Here is a 15,108-nt window from a genome sequence, read left to right as displayed (position 1 = left end):
TGTTGGCATATTTGGAGCACTTACATGTTTCAGCTCATCAAACTAATTTGGACATTTGACAAAGATAACCTGAATAAATATAAAATGCCGTTTTAAAATGATTATTTCATTTATTAAGGGAAAATCACTATCAAACCTACCTGGCCCTTTGTGAAAAAATTAACTGTGATTAACCACATTTGTTTGGAAAGCTGACTTCAGCTTCACTATCCACACCCAGGCCTGATCACTGTCAGACCTGTTGAATCAAGAAATTGCTTAAATAGAACCAGTCTGACAAAGTGAAGTTGTCATGTGTCAATGAGGGGCAGGCAGGAGTAGTAACAAACTAGAAACTAAGAACTCAGAACGGGGGTTCGTAATAGATCTGCCACGTACAAGGAAACTGCACAGCAACATGGGACAGCAGGACAACAGGCAGCGAAAGACAGTGGACTAAATACACAGAGGATAACGAGGAGTTGGGAAACAGTAGGGAAACAAGCTGGAGCTAATCGGACATAACAAGACTGGGAGGAAGCAAAACCGAATACACTAAACAGGACACAAGACTTTTACACAAAGTAAAACAGGAAACAAGAGACACACACTAAGACAGTAGTCCCCAATCCCCGGGCCTTGGACCGGTACCGGTCCGTGAGAGTTGAGGCTTAGGTGTGAACTGTATGGTTTTCAGGGTTTTTATCGGTTTTCAGTGTTATTTTGTTATCGTTTTTATCGTTAACTTGGTTTTCCTTGGTCTTTTCACGTGTGTTATGAATAAATCTTCTTTTTTCGGTATCGGTACTAGTTTTATTTTGTTGTATTTATCCACGACACCTTAAAGGCCGGTCCGTGAAAATATTGTCGGGCATAAACCGGTCCGTGGCGCAAAAAAGGTTGGAGACCGCTGGACTAAGACACTGACTGAACGCAGGGAGCAGGAGCGCAAGAGCGCAAGAGACACGACTGGGAAACAGCTGAATAAGTAGGGGGACAGAACTTAACGTATATGAGACACATGACCGACTACACATGAAACATGGACACAGGGGCGGATGATGAAACATAACCATGAATAACATTAAACTACATCAGAAACTACACACACACTGGATCACAGACCCAGTGCCATGACAGAAATTAGCTCAAAGATCTCAAAAAACAGCTGAGAAACAAAATGATTGATCTCTAGCTGTCTGGAAAAGGTTACAAGCTATTTCTGAGGCTTTGGGACTCCAGTGAACCACGGTGAGAGTAATTATCAACAAATGGAGAAAACTTGGAATATTGGTGAACCTTCCCAGGAGTGACCGGCCTGCCAAAATTGTTCCAAAATTGTTCCAAAATTGTTCCAAAATTGTTCCAAAATTGTTCCAAGAGAGCATCAATGACCCATCTAGAAGGTCACAAAAGAACCCAGAAAAACATCTAAAGAACTGGTTTGAAGGGTTCAGAGTTCATTATTCAATAATAAGACAGAGATTGGGCAAAAATGGCATTCATGGGAGATTTCAAATGAGAAATCCACTGCTGGCCACAAAGAACTCCAAGACTTCTGGGGGAAAACCAGGGCAGATGAGAAACAAGTTTAACTTTTGAAAGGTTGGAGTCACGTTAAATCTGGAATAAAATTAACACAGCATTTCATGAAAAGAACATCAAGCTAATCTTGTTGTTGAGCAACATCCTCAAGTCCTCAAACTTAATTAGAGCTGCTTTCAGCTGCTCTCTTATTTATAAGAGGCCACGACAGCAGGCAGCTGCATGTTTGATTTGGCAGATTTTCTTTCTTTGTTTTTTTTTTTGTTTGTTTGTTTTTTTAATGATTCCCTTCCTTACATGCCTCCAAATGGGCCTTTTTGTGTCTTGTCCTAGAATGGAACCACAAGTGTTCGCTTGCAAATGCATAATCCAAAACTGAACTGCACATCTTTACTATCAACTAACATTGGCTTACAGTAATTTGTGGGAAAAGAGTTAGAGCTAGAGTTATGACTTGTGAATACAAACCATATTGCCAGTATGAGATTTTATGGCTGAGGGGTTTACAATAACATACCTGCTTCACATGCTCGGCTATTCTTAGGAGTATGACACAGAGCAGGAACACCTCCTGTGTTTGTGCCACAGGTACTGACAAGGATATTGCCTACATTAAACCTCAGAGCCCCGTTATCAAATGCAGATAGGTTAGCTGTTTGATGCTCCGTTTAAAGAGAGTATCCCCTTACTACAAGCAATGTACAAGGTCAGGGGGCTGGCAGCAGAGACAGGAGGAGGTGATGTCACAAGCTGGAGAATATCTCTAAATCCCCCCTGACTGGAAGTTTAATTTGAAGCATATTAGCCAAACCGATACCATATTGTTACCTATGACCTACTCTAATGTTTAATGTGTGTTTGGAGTACAACATGTGGCACTGAAAATGGCTTGGATGTCCCCAGCGGCAAGGTGACATAGCCCAAGAGCTCAACTCCAACTGTTAAGCATTCAACCATAAAGTCTTTAAAACACACTATTCACTGATCATACTTGATTTTTTTAAGCAGTTTATTCATCTTCACAATCACTGTTCCATCCATCCATCCATCCATCCATTCATCCATCCATCCATCCGTCCATCAATCAATCCATCCATCCATCCGTCCATTCATCCATCCGTCCATTCATCCATCCATCCGTCCATCCGTCCATCCGTGCATTCATCCATCCGTCCATCCATCCGTCCATCATCCATCCGTCCATTCATCCTTCCATCCATCATCCATCCATCCATCCATCCATCCATCCGTCCATCCATCCATCCATCCATCCATCCATCCATCCATCCATCCATACATACATCCATACATCCATACATCCATTCATCCATCCATCCTTCCATCCGTCCATCCATTCATCCATCCATCCGTCCATCCATCCATCCATCCATCCATCCATCCATCCATCCATCCATCCATCCATCCATCCATCCATCCATCCATCCATCCATCCATCAGTTCAGCAGTTGTGCTGGAGCCTATCCCATCAGTCATAGGACAACAGGTGGGGTAATCCCTGTCCAGGCTGCCAGTCTATCACAGGACTAATGCAGAGAAACACCATCTTTGGACTCTGGGAGGAAGCTGGAGAACCCAGAGAGAATCAATGCAAGCATGGATGGGAGTGATGGGAGCTTTAATCTTAAAAGGCCAAACCGGCCTCACCAAAAAATCACCAAATATGACTGTCTCATAACATGACGCAGTGTAAATAAAGCTACCCAGAAACAAAAAGCAAAAGGATAATACAGGAATGCACAGATATCAACACACCATAGCACAATAAACACAGACAAGCAACATGGGAAAGTGTTCCAGTGTGTACATCTGATCTGGGACTGCTGCAATCTTCGACTGCGCCTCCAACTGACCGGATGTCCACATCAGAGGGGAGGTAAGCGTTGGAGGTGGCGTTGGATCCGGGGTAGGGAGGGTGATGCGTCAGTGAGTGCTTATCAGTATCAGTATATGTATGTGTGTGCGTGTCCATGCTCCACCTGACTTAAATTCCAAATCAAAGTCATGCATGCATACGTGTCAGCTGCAACAGCTAAAGTTAATAACTCTAATCCTATCGTGACAATTCAACATGTGCGGGAAAAATGTGGATCCTGGAAATCATGTGGATGTTAATTTTTACACACGCTGCCCACCTAAACATTGTTGCAAACCAAACACACATGGTAACAAGACTCTTTGATGGCACCACCCTGCCAAACAACAAAAACTTAACAATGGCTCAGGAATATGACAAAAAGCCCAGATTACTGACCCGCCCTACCTACTCCCCTATCTCAGTACGGACAGGCAAGATTCACCTGATGTAGCTGGTGAAGGTCAGATGGACCAAAACTTGCCATTTAATATAGATATCAGATATATAATATAGAAATAAGTGAGACTGTGCTGGAGTTGATTTAACTGTTTTGCTAAACAGCCATAATGGTCCGTGGTGTAAATGCAAATCAGTTCTCCTTCACAGTTGATTAGGCAATGTTTTGGAAGCCGAGAGGATCTGAAGTCACGTTTTTTGTTTTTTGGGGCACCAAAACTCTTCTATGAATGCACAATAACAGATAAGAAACTGTGGCATTAGACACAAATTCTATTAAATGCTCTTTTTGCCACATGACTGTTTACTGTAGAGATGGAAACAAAGAGAAAAATGTTTTTTTTTGTTTTTTTGTTACTACTGAATGATTCATGTCTCTCTCCCCGCGGACCCAGAACTTCATGTTGATGTAATAGAATCACGTCTGCCCGGACACAGACAGAGGCCTGTGCACACCAGCATAAACAGAACACAGTCACATGTTCGCTTGCATGCAAATTCTGAAATAAACAGACACTTTCAATTATTATCATTAGCCGTGACAACATATGCTGTTAGAGGCAGGGGAATGAGAACAACCAGTTTGTGCTGCTGTGTATGACAGAAGTTGGGTGTGAAGGAAAAGTGAGCGTGTCATGTGTTGTGACAGTGTCAGCCTGTCACAACACACGACAAAATTCTCACCTCTGATTTAGACGTATTATACATCACCATACATGTGAATCAAGTGGTTGTCACACTTTTTAAGAATCCGTTAATACTAAAATCTTACAACATGGAAACTTTTTACACAAGACAACCTTTTCATTGAAGTATTTCGCTCCTAAAACATTGCTATAATCAGCTCTAATGTATTTAAAAGTTAGAAAAATCATTGCCACACAAACAGCAATATTATTTTACCCACAATCCAACAACGTTTTTTCATTTCGGTGCTCAGCAGAATTTAGCAACAGGACCAGCGGATCACAACTTGAAGTATGAAAAGACTGTGGTGCTGTTGGTGTCCAAGTACCATTGTTATCTGATCATTCAGATAAATAATTTCTACAGGTCAGAAATATAAACGCTGCATACTGCATGAAGCCTCAGACTGATGGAGCTGTGTAATCAAATCTGAAGCATCAAACCAGATCTGAAAAACGTGTTGCTGCTCATCAGTATCTTTGTTTTTTTCCACTGTTGACAGTTTGTGATCATTCTTTTCTCTTTGTGAAAACAGGATTTGCCTCAAATTCAGACATCAGCACCACATGGTACCATCTAAATCTATCCATTCTCTTCTGCTTATCCAATTCAGGGTTGCAGGGGGGCAGCTACTATAGGGTGAAAGGCAGACAACCATTCATACTCACACCTATGAGCAATTTAGAATCACCAATTAATTTAACCTCACTAACTGCATGTCTCTGTAATGTGGCAGGAAGCAGGAGTACCTGGAGAGAACATGAAAACTCCAGACCGAAAGACCCCGGTCAGGATATACACTTTTGGCATTTAAGAAAGCTCCACAGCTTCTGTTTTGTTTTGTTTAACATTGAATGCAGTCAGGTGCATGAAGAGGACATGATATTGGTGTTTAAGGTTAAACTAACATTGGGATGGTAAAGCAGACTGCCAGACACAGACCGTCTCTATCTACTCGTCTCCACTTCAGCTCAGATTTTAGCTGCAAACACTGAAGGGGAACACCTTCATGAACGCTACAGTCAGTCCAGCATGAAAACAAACACATTACCTGCCTTTGTGTGACTCACTGCCGCTTTTGCATTGACCACAAACGTTAGCACCGCTAAGCTTTTTCCTGTGTGACATGCCTCACCCTTCCTCATTGCTGCACCTTAAACTTTTGACCTGAAACAGAGGTGGAATCAACACATTTAGTTAAAACAAAAAGTGAAAAACCATCCATTTATGTGTTACACTGTAGAGACTACCTGTGTTAGCAGACTTCACAATATGCCACAATAAATCACAATTTTATAGAGATAACTAGCAAGCAGTATATGGTCTGTGAGACCTTTTCTGTTAAAGCATTTGGTATTGTAATTTATAGTCATGTTAGTTTCTGACTGGGTAGCCCTTAGTTCTGTGTATGAAATCCTTCCTTTTTGGACCACAATATGCTTAAACCGAATGCCCTGGTATCCTTTAAATGTAAGTGAATGGCAGCAGCGAAAGCTCTTTTTAGTTCTTTTAACTCTTCTTGTGTTACTATTTGTCTTTACAAGCGAGTTTCACACCATGAATTCTAACAATGAGGAACTGAAGGTGTGCAGAGTTGGTGAGAGATATGGATGAGGCTCAGGGACAGACAATGGTTTAATGCTTTCCACCTCTTTGGTTATTGCCAGTCAGAAAAGACACATTTATAGGACACAACATGCAACATTCCTTGTTGCAAACTTGTCTTCTTAACCCTTTATGTCACTCATATCTCTGACCTTAACCTTAATTATTTAAAATACATCATATATATAATTAAAAAGTAAACATAAAGCAGTGTGCCAAGATTTTAGTCTTGGTGTGTAAGGATTTTTTTTCCTGTGTGTGGAAAATAATTACTGCTAACTTCAGGGCAGCACTCCCCAGTGACATTATGCAAACGAATGCATCGGGTCATTATGTGCAACTGTTGCCTTCTAGGCCTGGCAGAATAACAATGGCTCCTCATTGTTGCAAAATCCAGTTTTATATTTGATTGTTTGTTTGTTTTTTATAACTACATAGTATTGCTCTGATTTCTGTTTTATAACTTTTAACTCAGACCCCTCAGGTGGGTTAAAGCTTCTGTGAACCAGGCTTAAAACAAAGGAGCATTTTTATAACTGATTTAGGGCCAAACCTTTTTTATATGTAAGAAGTTAATGAGTCTGTCAGCTTTAAAGCCCTTAAAAATTGTTAAATCTTTTTTTGGTCTTATTTTTTAAAAATGTTATTAATCTTTTAAAGTAATGTTTTTGAGTTCATAACCTGACTATATGACTATAGCTATAGAAATTAAGCTTCTTCTTCTTCTTTGTCATTACCCAGGCCCTACACTGGGGAAAAGTTCTCTTTCAATTTACGATAAAGTCCACATATATATCCCACCCTGGGCTTAAGGGATGTTTTGAACTTTTTGTAAACTCGAGAAACAATAAAATAGACTCTAATAACAACAGATTCTGATTATTTCTGTAGTACATTCACTCAGCTTTAAAACCACCCCATGTCCAGGTCCTAAGGGCTGATCTTAATTCAGTGATAGGGTCAGTCAAAGTCATGAACAAACACCCTGACTAAATTGTCTAATCTATAGAAAAATGTTATATCTAGAGACTAATAACTTACTCAGGAGGATGCTTGCATTATTCCAGCATGATAATCTGGAAATATAAAACATGCTGATTAAGAGGGTCACCGTGTTATCACAGAAAACATACATGTGCAATCACACGGTGGGTTTGCTATCGGGCCTCTGTCTTATATCACACCAGCAGAGCTTTCACATGATTCAGAGCTGATAAAGCAACCATGTCAGCTCTCATGTATGAAAACACTGACTGCATTTTAACTTAGTTATGTATGTGATTATCTTTAGGTAAATATTTTAATATGGCCATTGATACCGTGTGATTTTCTCTTGTAGCCTCACCATATGATTCTCACCCAAAACTTTAATACGGGTTTGAACTGTTTTTTTTATAGGTGCACCAAAACACACTTCATGTTGTTTTGATTGTGGTGACACCTTTAATTTGACCTACATGGGTTTAGCCCCATGCAGACAATGAGTTCAGCAGGGAAAAGCATGAAACCAGTTGGTATTATTTGAATTGTCTCAGTGTTCTTGTATGAAACTGACTAAAGTTGGCTAATGCTGTCATTCTGGCAGAAGTAAACCAATCCTGCACTGCCTTAAATGGGAAACAGAGACCCAGACCTGTGCTTTACTACAACATGGCTCTGATTAAGACCAGATTGGTCTGCCTGCGGTTGGTTCTGAGCTGCAGCCAATGCTCAGGGACGAGGCTGCTAACAATGTGGTATGAATGCATGAATGTTAACCCCCCACCTCCTCGCTCTTTCAGACGCTATATGTGCTGTACCGGTGATGAAAAAACACTCACATCAGTGTGGCTGGTTAGTGTGTTGGTCATTTTGCAGACCTTTGACAGTCTAGGCCAGGGGGCCACGTACAGCCCACTTGGATCTTATATGGGCTAGACCAGTGAAACTCCTCTTTCTGTCAGTGTACAGAGATGTAATTGCATATTTAATTAATTACATCTTAACATAAGAAAAAGAAGAGTAATATGTATTTATAAAAAATAAATGCAGCTGTAGTAATGGAAAGGCATCTTTTAGCATGACTCTTCGGGCTTCAATTACAAGAAGTAAATGAGTAAATTACAGAAATCTATAACTTAATTACTTTCATGCTGTATGAATAGCCATCAGGAGGTCTTTATCTGTAAGAAAAGCTCTAAAACCTGTGAATATATAGTTAAATGTCTAAAATTTGTGTCCTCCTTCGCATTTTCCAAAGCAGTCCAGTGGGCCAGATTGGAGTTTTTGCTGTGGTGATTTTGGTCCCTGAGGTCTTATATTTCACACCACTATTTCAGGCTAAAGAAAATAAAAATGACTATTCATAAGTGATAATTATGAAGATTTTTTGTTATTTCAGGATTTCCAGTTGTTTCAATCAACAGGTCTTTCTTCCACTGTGTCTTTCTTTACATTACTGTTATCATTTTATTTATTCATTTCTTGCTATCCTGCACTAAGCTGACCCTTGAGTGGCAACAAGAACAACAAAAACTATGTGTCTTAAATGTCAAGCTATGATCTGATCACACAAGATGCATTTTAAAACCAAGTGTAAACACACTCGTGAAGGTGGGAAATATTTGATGTTTCATACTGTTGATCGCTTCCTCCCTTTCCTCTTTCACTCTTCCTCTGCAGCCCTGGTTACTCACTGAATCATCAGCACAGCAACACTACCTAACATCTGTCATGTTGTTGCATTAAAACTATCCATCTATCCGTCCTTTGCACGACTTGTTATAAAAGTTTCAATTTAGGGGAGGCTGGAGCCTATAAATATAGAAATATTTGTTTTGTTTTTTTTCCCATAATTTCAAAGTATATCCTTTTCAGTAAGAATACACCTCTTCTCTTCTGCTGCCATCTTGTGGTTAAAATTAATATTTTATTTACACTGGAAAAGGGAAACCCACTTCTGTTCAGATGCTTATATACATTCATTATTAGTAATTTGGGGGTTTTCATTTTTTCTTTGCACTATTATCTAATCCACAGAGACAGAGTTACATCTTTCTCCAGGATCAACTATATGCATACACCGCCAGTAGTATTTGATTTAATGTTTCTCAGCAAGTTGAACTTTAACCTGACACTTTTGGTTGACATCAGCAATTAGAATTGTGGCTGGATATTTGACCACTCTTCTTGGTTAAATTACTGGAGTTCATTTAAATTACTTGGTTTCCTGACACACATCCACATATTTTCAATAGTGTTGAGGCTGGAGCTTTGGGAAGGTCATTTCAGACGTTTAGTATTAGGCAGCTTTATTTATTCCAAAACCAGTTTTGATGTTTGTTTTAGGTCATTGTCTTGTTGGAACAACTAATTGTATTCAAGTTTCAACCATCTAACAATTGATTTGAAATAAATAATTTGGAGCTAGTCCTCCTTCTTCATTATTTCATTCACTTTCTGCAATTTATCAGTACCATTGGCAGCAAAACTACCCCAAAGCATGATGCTATCACCACCATGCTTGACAGCTGCTACAGTGTTCTTTAAAAGCCTCACCTTTACTGCAAACATGCCTCTTGTAATTGTGGCCAAATATGTCAATGTTTGTCTCATCTGACCAAAAACATTTTTCCAGAGGACATTTGGCTTGTCCATGTGAGCAGCTGCAAATTTCTGCTGAACTCGTGGTGTGGATTTTGGAGCAGGGGCTTCTTTATTGGTCTGCACACTTTCAGTCCATGGTTACTTAAAACTCCCATAACTGTGGACAGTGATGCTGCTGTTCCAGTGGATTCCAGTTCATGGTAGGCTTGAGGCTGTGTGGATCCTGAATTGTTCCAGAACATTCAAATCAATTTCCTCTGGTCTGATGGTGACAATTTGGATCTTCTTCCAGATCTTGGCAAAGAGGTGGCACATCCAACTAAGTTGTACTTAATGTGAAATTATTTGAATTGATGATCTTGGAATCTGCAGCTATTTGGGAAAAGACCCAGGAGACTTTCCCAGATTGTGTAAATCTACAATTCTCCTTATTTCCTATTCACTGGGTCCCTTTGACCTTCCCATTGTTCTGAGTATTGGTCAATCCAATGAGTGCTGTCAAACAAATCCGTTTTATACTGAACGAGAAGTCAATCATAATCACTAATGAGAAGTTAATAGGAATAGGCTTTGTCAAGTTAAAAGACACTGTAGAATGTGAAGCTTTAAGTGGGTATGTGTATTATTTGGGCCTCTATGCATACTTTGAACTCTTTGAATATATACTGTGCAATCATTACACTTTGGAAAAAAGAACAGATCAAGGAAATAATTACAAGCCCAGAATTACCATGATCTTCACGCTCATGGTGAGTGGATATAAACTTCTGACCACAACTGCATATCTGTAAACACTTGAATATCACCAAGTTAGACCTGTGGCTCTGCACATAAGAAAAGCAGAAGTGTAGGTAAGAACACATTCAACTGGCTGGCTTGGCTCTAAAATGGTTTAACATTCTCTGATGTTGTTGATGTTCATAGTTTCCAAGTTTTTAACTCCAGCTACTCTTGAGCTGCGTAGATTGCATAAAGAAGTAGGTACTGCCCTTCACTAGTGACGTCATATATAGAATATGTCCAATAAATATTTACATGATTATTGTCCAAAAGACAGTGCAGTGTAGTCATCATTTCAGATTCAAGTAAAGGTTATAAATGAATAAAAATTACAACCAACCGAACAGACAAACAGAAGTCAGATTTTAACTTTGATCAAACAGAAAGGAAAGGTAATATAGGCGGTAGCATCCAGTATTTAGCATGTCACTACAGATTAAGTTGAAAAAAGTGAAAAAAAAACAACAACCCCACTTCAAGTAAGTAGTATAAATTTAAAATCGATTTTATTCATTAAAAATTGCAGAAATATATGAAAGTAAACACATTCAATCCTAGATGACGTATAATAAAAATAATTACATATAAATAAAGTATTATGAAATTAAAGCAGAAAATTGTGACTAATTGTGAAGGACGTAAATGCGGAAGCTTGTTTCCGTAGCTGAAAATAACGTTTGGGTTGAGTTTCTGTCTTGACCTTAACAACATTTTACGTTAGTTTTTTTTTTCTTTTCAAGATATTTGGTCAGAAATTTGAGTCGATAAATCGAGGTTTTACTTATTAGTGGCAAAGAATATTCGTTTTCAAGTGTCAGAAACAACCTTCCATACACACAAGCATACGCTTGTTGTCGATGTCCCTCGTTACTAGCCGTAGTTTACGTCACGAAGCAAGCAGAACTGAACAGCATGGAGGAGCTTGTATGACCTTCTGATGATATTTTCCCGTGGTTAGTGAGTTAGTTTTGTATTTTCTACTTTCAATGTTATTTTGTATTCTTGCCGAATTACATCAGTTTATTTTTATGACCTTTTTTTTTTTTTTTAAATGTATGTTTAAGTTAATGCTAACATAACAAGGCTAACCGTATAGCGGCTGTTTTACGTTGACTCACATTGTTAGTACAGTTGTCGGCTCAGAAGTTTTATCCGGTGAAACTGTAACTGAACGTGTCTTCAGATTGATTACATTTCAGTTGAGGCTCATCAGTATATAATGATGTCAGGGTTGATAATATTTTGTTTCTGCAGGTTGAGTAAAGCTTTGCAGGATGTCAGTCCAGCACGCATCAGTCCATGCCAAATGGATCATCGGCAGAGTCATCGGGACCAAGATGCACAAAACGGCCAAAGTGAGAGTTACCAGGCTGGTGCTGGACCCTTACCTGCTCAAGGTGAGCCTTTAGGGGATTAAGCACCTTTTATAAAATAAGAGTCTAAGTGCTTTAAAATAGGCCGGTAAAGCTACAGCGTAAATGAAATACAAAGGAAACTATTACAGGTTGTTGGAGAGAAGAGTAAAAACAAAAATATTTGAATGGTGTCCACGGCTAAAGGTCCTGAAGAGAAAAGACTCAGATACCTTTAGGGAGAGAATATACCCTCATGCAGGTGTGTAAACGGACAGTTTTGCACACCAGATGTGTGTGGGAGTGAGCCAGTGCTGTTGATGTTATTTTCATATATAGCGAAGGCTCGTGGATGTCCTAAAAAGGCTTCACATACATGTTCTGGTGACATTATGCAAGTCAGACTCATTGCATACTATCAGGGGAAATGAGTAGATCACTGGCATTACTCTCGAGTTGGAACTTAGGAGCAATGCTGAGGATCTGAGGCTTTGCTCTATTCACTTCATAGTGTAGTCTCTTTTAATTAATTTAAGAAAATGTCAGTGTTTTCATCAAAATTGAGTTTTCTATGGTGCAACATTCAATTTTTTTCATTGCTTTAAACATAGAGGTATTTTAATATTTATTTATTTATTTTATTTCACAAAGTTCTTTTTTCTCATTTACCAAAATATGTTGTACATCTCGTTGCACCAGTGTATAATGTTGCTGTAATGCAAGCTTCTAATGAAATTAGAGATTGGATAGATTAGAAGTAGTCTATCTATGCTGAAATGCAGTGTAACTTTCTCAGAGGTGATTATGTTTCAGATATAAATTCATGTTGATTTGAGTTTACACAGTGTTTAAAAAAGATTGAGAGTGGATTAAATAAAATATTAAAATTGTAACATTGATAAAAGTGTGATTTAAGTATACCTCTGTAAAATGACATTTTGATTAAAATGCTGTGACCATTATGTAAGATTTGTTGTATACTGAGTGTAATTGGTCATGTGACCAGAGTTAAGAGCATGACAGTGCTAATGTGAGTCAGAACTAGCATGGATGCAGAGGACAGACATAGAGTCAGTAACCAAAATTTGACTTGTCATGATATCGTCAGAAAGTGCTTCTAAACAAAAGTGCTTGAACATAAAAACAAGTTTACCAAAAAAGTTTGAAAAGATTTTTTAGGTGCTTTTTAAGAGAGATCACCAAATCCAAAGATTTCAAGCTCAGAGGGAAAGAGCTCTAAAGTGTGCAGGCTAGTTTTGCAAAAGCTCCCTCGTCTTGTTCTCAGCATTACATGATACACAGCCGGCACATCCTGGTCACATGACCTCAGGGCCCTCCTGGGGACGTACAGATGTAAAAGCTATCTGGTGTACAGTGGTGTTTGTCCATGCAGAGCTCTAAAACTCAAAACCAGAATCTTAAAGTGAACTCCGGAGTTAATGGGGAACCAGTGCAGCTGGGTTAGCAACAGTGTCACTTAGTCAAAAGCCTTGCAGTGGCACTCTGTACAACCTCTGATCAGTCCCACGAGTCTTTGCTTAGACAAATAAACAATGAATTAAAGTAATCTAAATACAATAAAATATAGGCATCAACTGACTTTCCTGATTGATGATTTGGCAAAAGTTTCAAGAGAGCTTGAAGTTTTCATGACATCAAACACAATTATGTCCGAGGTTCAAACAAGGATTTCTGTTTGTGTTTATTGTCAGTAAGAAACCTGTGAGCCTTGCAATTTATTCTGTAGAGGCAAGAGGCACACGTGGTGACGGTTATTTGTTTATATTGGGCGTTATTATGTTATTTTTATGCCTTTATATGGATGGGAGGCCCACTGTCCCATGTTTCAGTGATTTTTCTGCACATTTCTGCTGAAGGTGACTACCTGATAAACCAAAAAGACCAAATCATCTGCAAAAAGCAGAGACGAGGGCCTCAGGCCACAAAAGTCTTAGCTTTCTGCCATTTGGTTCAAACTAGAAATTCTGGGCATAAAAGTTCAAGCATTTATGAATTTATATTTGAATAACTGTGATATTGTCTTTTCTTCTCCTGTAGTACTACAACAAAAGGAAGACGTACTTTGCCCATGATGCATTGCAACAGTGCACTGTGGGAGATATCGTCCTCCTCAAGGCTCTGCCTGAGCCCAGAAGCAAACACGTGAAGCATGAACTGTCAGAGATCGTGTATAAAGTTGGCCGGGTGGTTGACCCCTTAACAGGAAAGAGGGTTGCAGGAACTGAATTTGTGGAGCCTCTAACAGACCTTCCACTTCAAGAGGAGAAAACGCTGTCAGAGAAACTGCAGGAGCTCAACATCTCTGCTGCCCCCAGTGGAGCCGATTCCCCACCGGCACAAACTCCCACTTCATGACAGAAAACTGTGATTTCATGCAGTAATATCAGCTTACTTGTCACTCTACAATGCTTGTGTTTCAAGTGTTAATATGGATTTATGTTTATAAACTAAGAACCTTTGCTGTACATGTATGGGTGAAGAGACTAAATATCACTTCCTTGTTACCTGCTCAGGTAGTGGACACCTTTCAGAGGAATTTGCAAAATAAAACAACAGTGCAAAAAACAATGTCATGCAAGGTACTCGTGTCTGTTATCCAGGTTAGGAATATATTATAATCAAAAGGTGAAGGCCTGGGCTGGATCATCTAATTGGCCCATCCATGAGGACCCATCCAAGAGAAAAGGAGAGGAGGGAGGATAAAATAAATGCCATTATGGTATTCACTTAACTAAGAAAGTAGATATCAGGTGTGTGAATACAAAAAAACGTACATTAGACATGTTATTATCATAGAACATGCATGAAGCTTTGGCTGCTTCATTTTGCAGTTAATATAAGGTACTTTGGAGCTTTAAGTGAAGTTGTAATGACGTTTATTGACCCAACAAGGAAAATTATGTTACATCAGTGGGATAAAGAAGAAATAATAGTATAGTTTACAATAAATAATGGTCAGAGTACAATAGGTACATAGTGAAGGCCTTAAACTGAGATAGTGCACATTTTTATGTATACCATGGTGATTAAAAACCCCCCAGTAAAAATAAAACTGAGGCTAAAGAAGAATAAAAAGTAAAAATTTAGATTGTTTAAGAGAATAGTGCAAATTGCATTTATAAATAATATGCACTTTATAATCTGAAAACAACATTTGTATGCAGGGGTGTGTAAAGTGATGATCTGGACATGGTGGGGTGATTCCAGTCAGTGGTGGCTCTG

General features: G+C 39.0%; 1 protein-coding gene across 2 annotated transcripts; it reads left to right on the top strand.

Moving 5' to 3' along the window:
• The first annotated feature begins 11,334 nt into the window (after positions 1-11,334).
• mrps17 (mitochondrial ribosomal protein S17) lies at positions 11,335-14,454 on the top strand. 2 transcript variants are annotated; one of them, XM_085174581.1, is made up of 3 exons: positions 11,335-11,466; positions 11,768-11,910; positions 13,924-14,454. In XM_085174581.1, exons 2-3 carry the CDS (start codon positions 11,788-11,790, stop codon positions 14,239-14,241), a joined length of 441 nt encoding a protein of 146 aa, XP_085030707.1. In that variant the 5' UTR covers positions 11,335-11,466; positions 11,768-11,787; the 3' UTR covers positions 14,242-14,454. The 2 variants fall into 2 exon arrangements, with proteins under 2 accessions (XP_085030707.1, XP_085030708.1); XM_085174582.1 differs by having other exon boundaries at positions 11,348-11,470.
• The last annotated feature ends 654 nt before the right edge of the window (positions 14,455-15,108 follow it).

Source organism: Neolamprologus multifasciatus, chromosome 10 (assembly GCF_963576455.1).
Source record: "Neolamprologus multifasciatus chromosome 10, fNeoMul1.2, whole genome shotgun sequence".
Taxonomy (NCBI): Eukaryota; Metazoa; Chordata; class Actinopteri; order Cichliformes; family Cichlidae; genus Neolamprologus; species Neolamprologus multifasciatus.
Note: the sequence above shows the minus strand (reverse complement) of the source record. Positions and strands in the feature narration are given on the sequence as shown.

Excerpts from the sequence above, each read along its gene's own strand:
- mrps17 (XM_085174581.1), top strand. The coding sequence starts at position 11,788 with ATGTCAGTCCAGCACGCATCAGTCCATGCCAAATGGATCATCGGCAGA. Across the intron at positions 11,911-13,923 it reads TGGACCCTTACCTGCTCAAG|TACTACAACAAAAGGAAGAC; the intron begins GTGAGCCTTTAG and ends CTTCTCCTGTAG.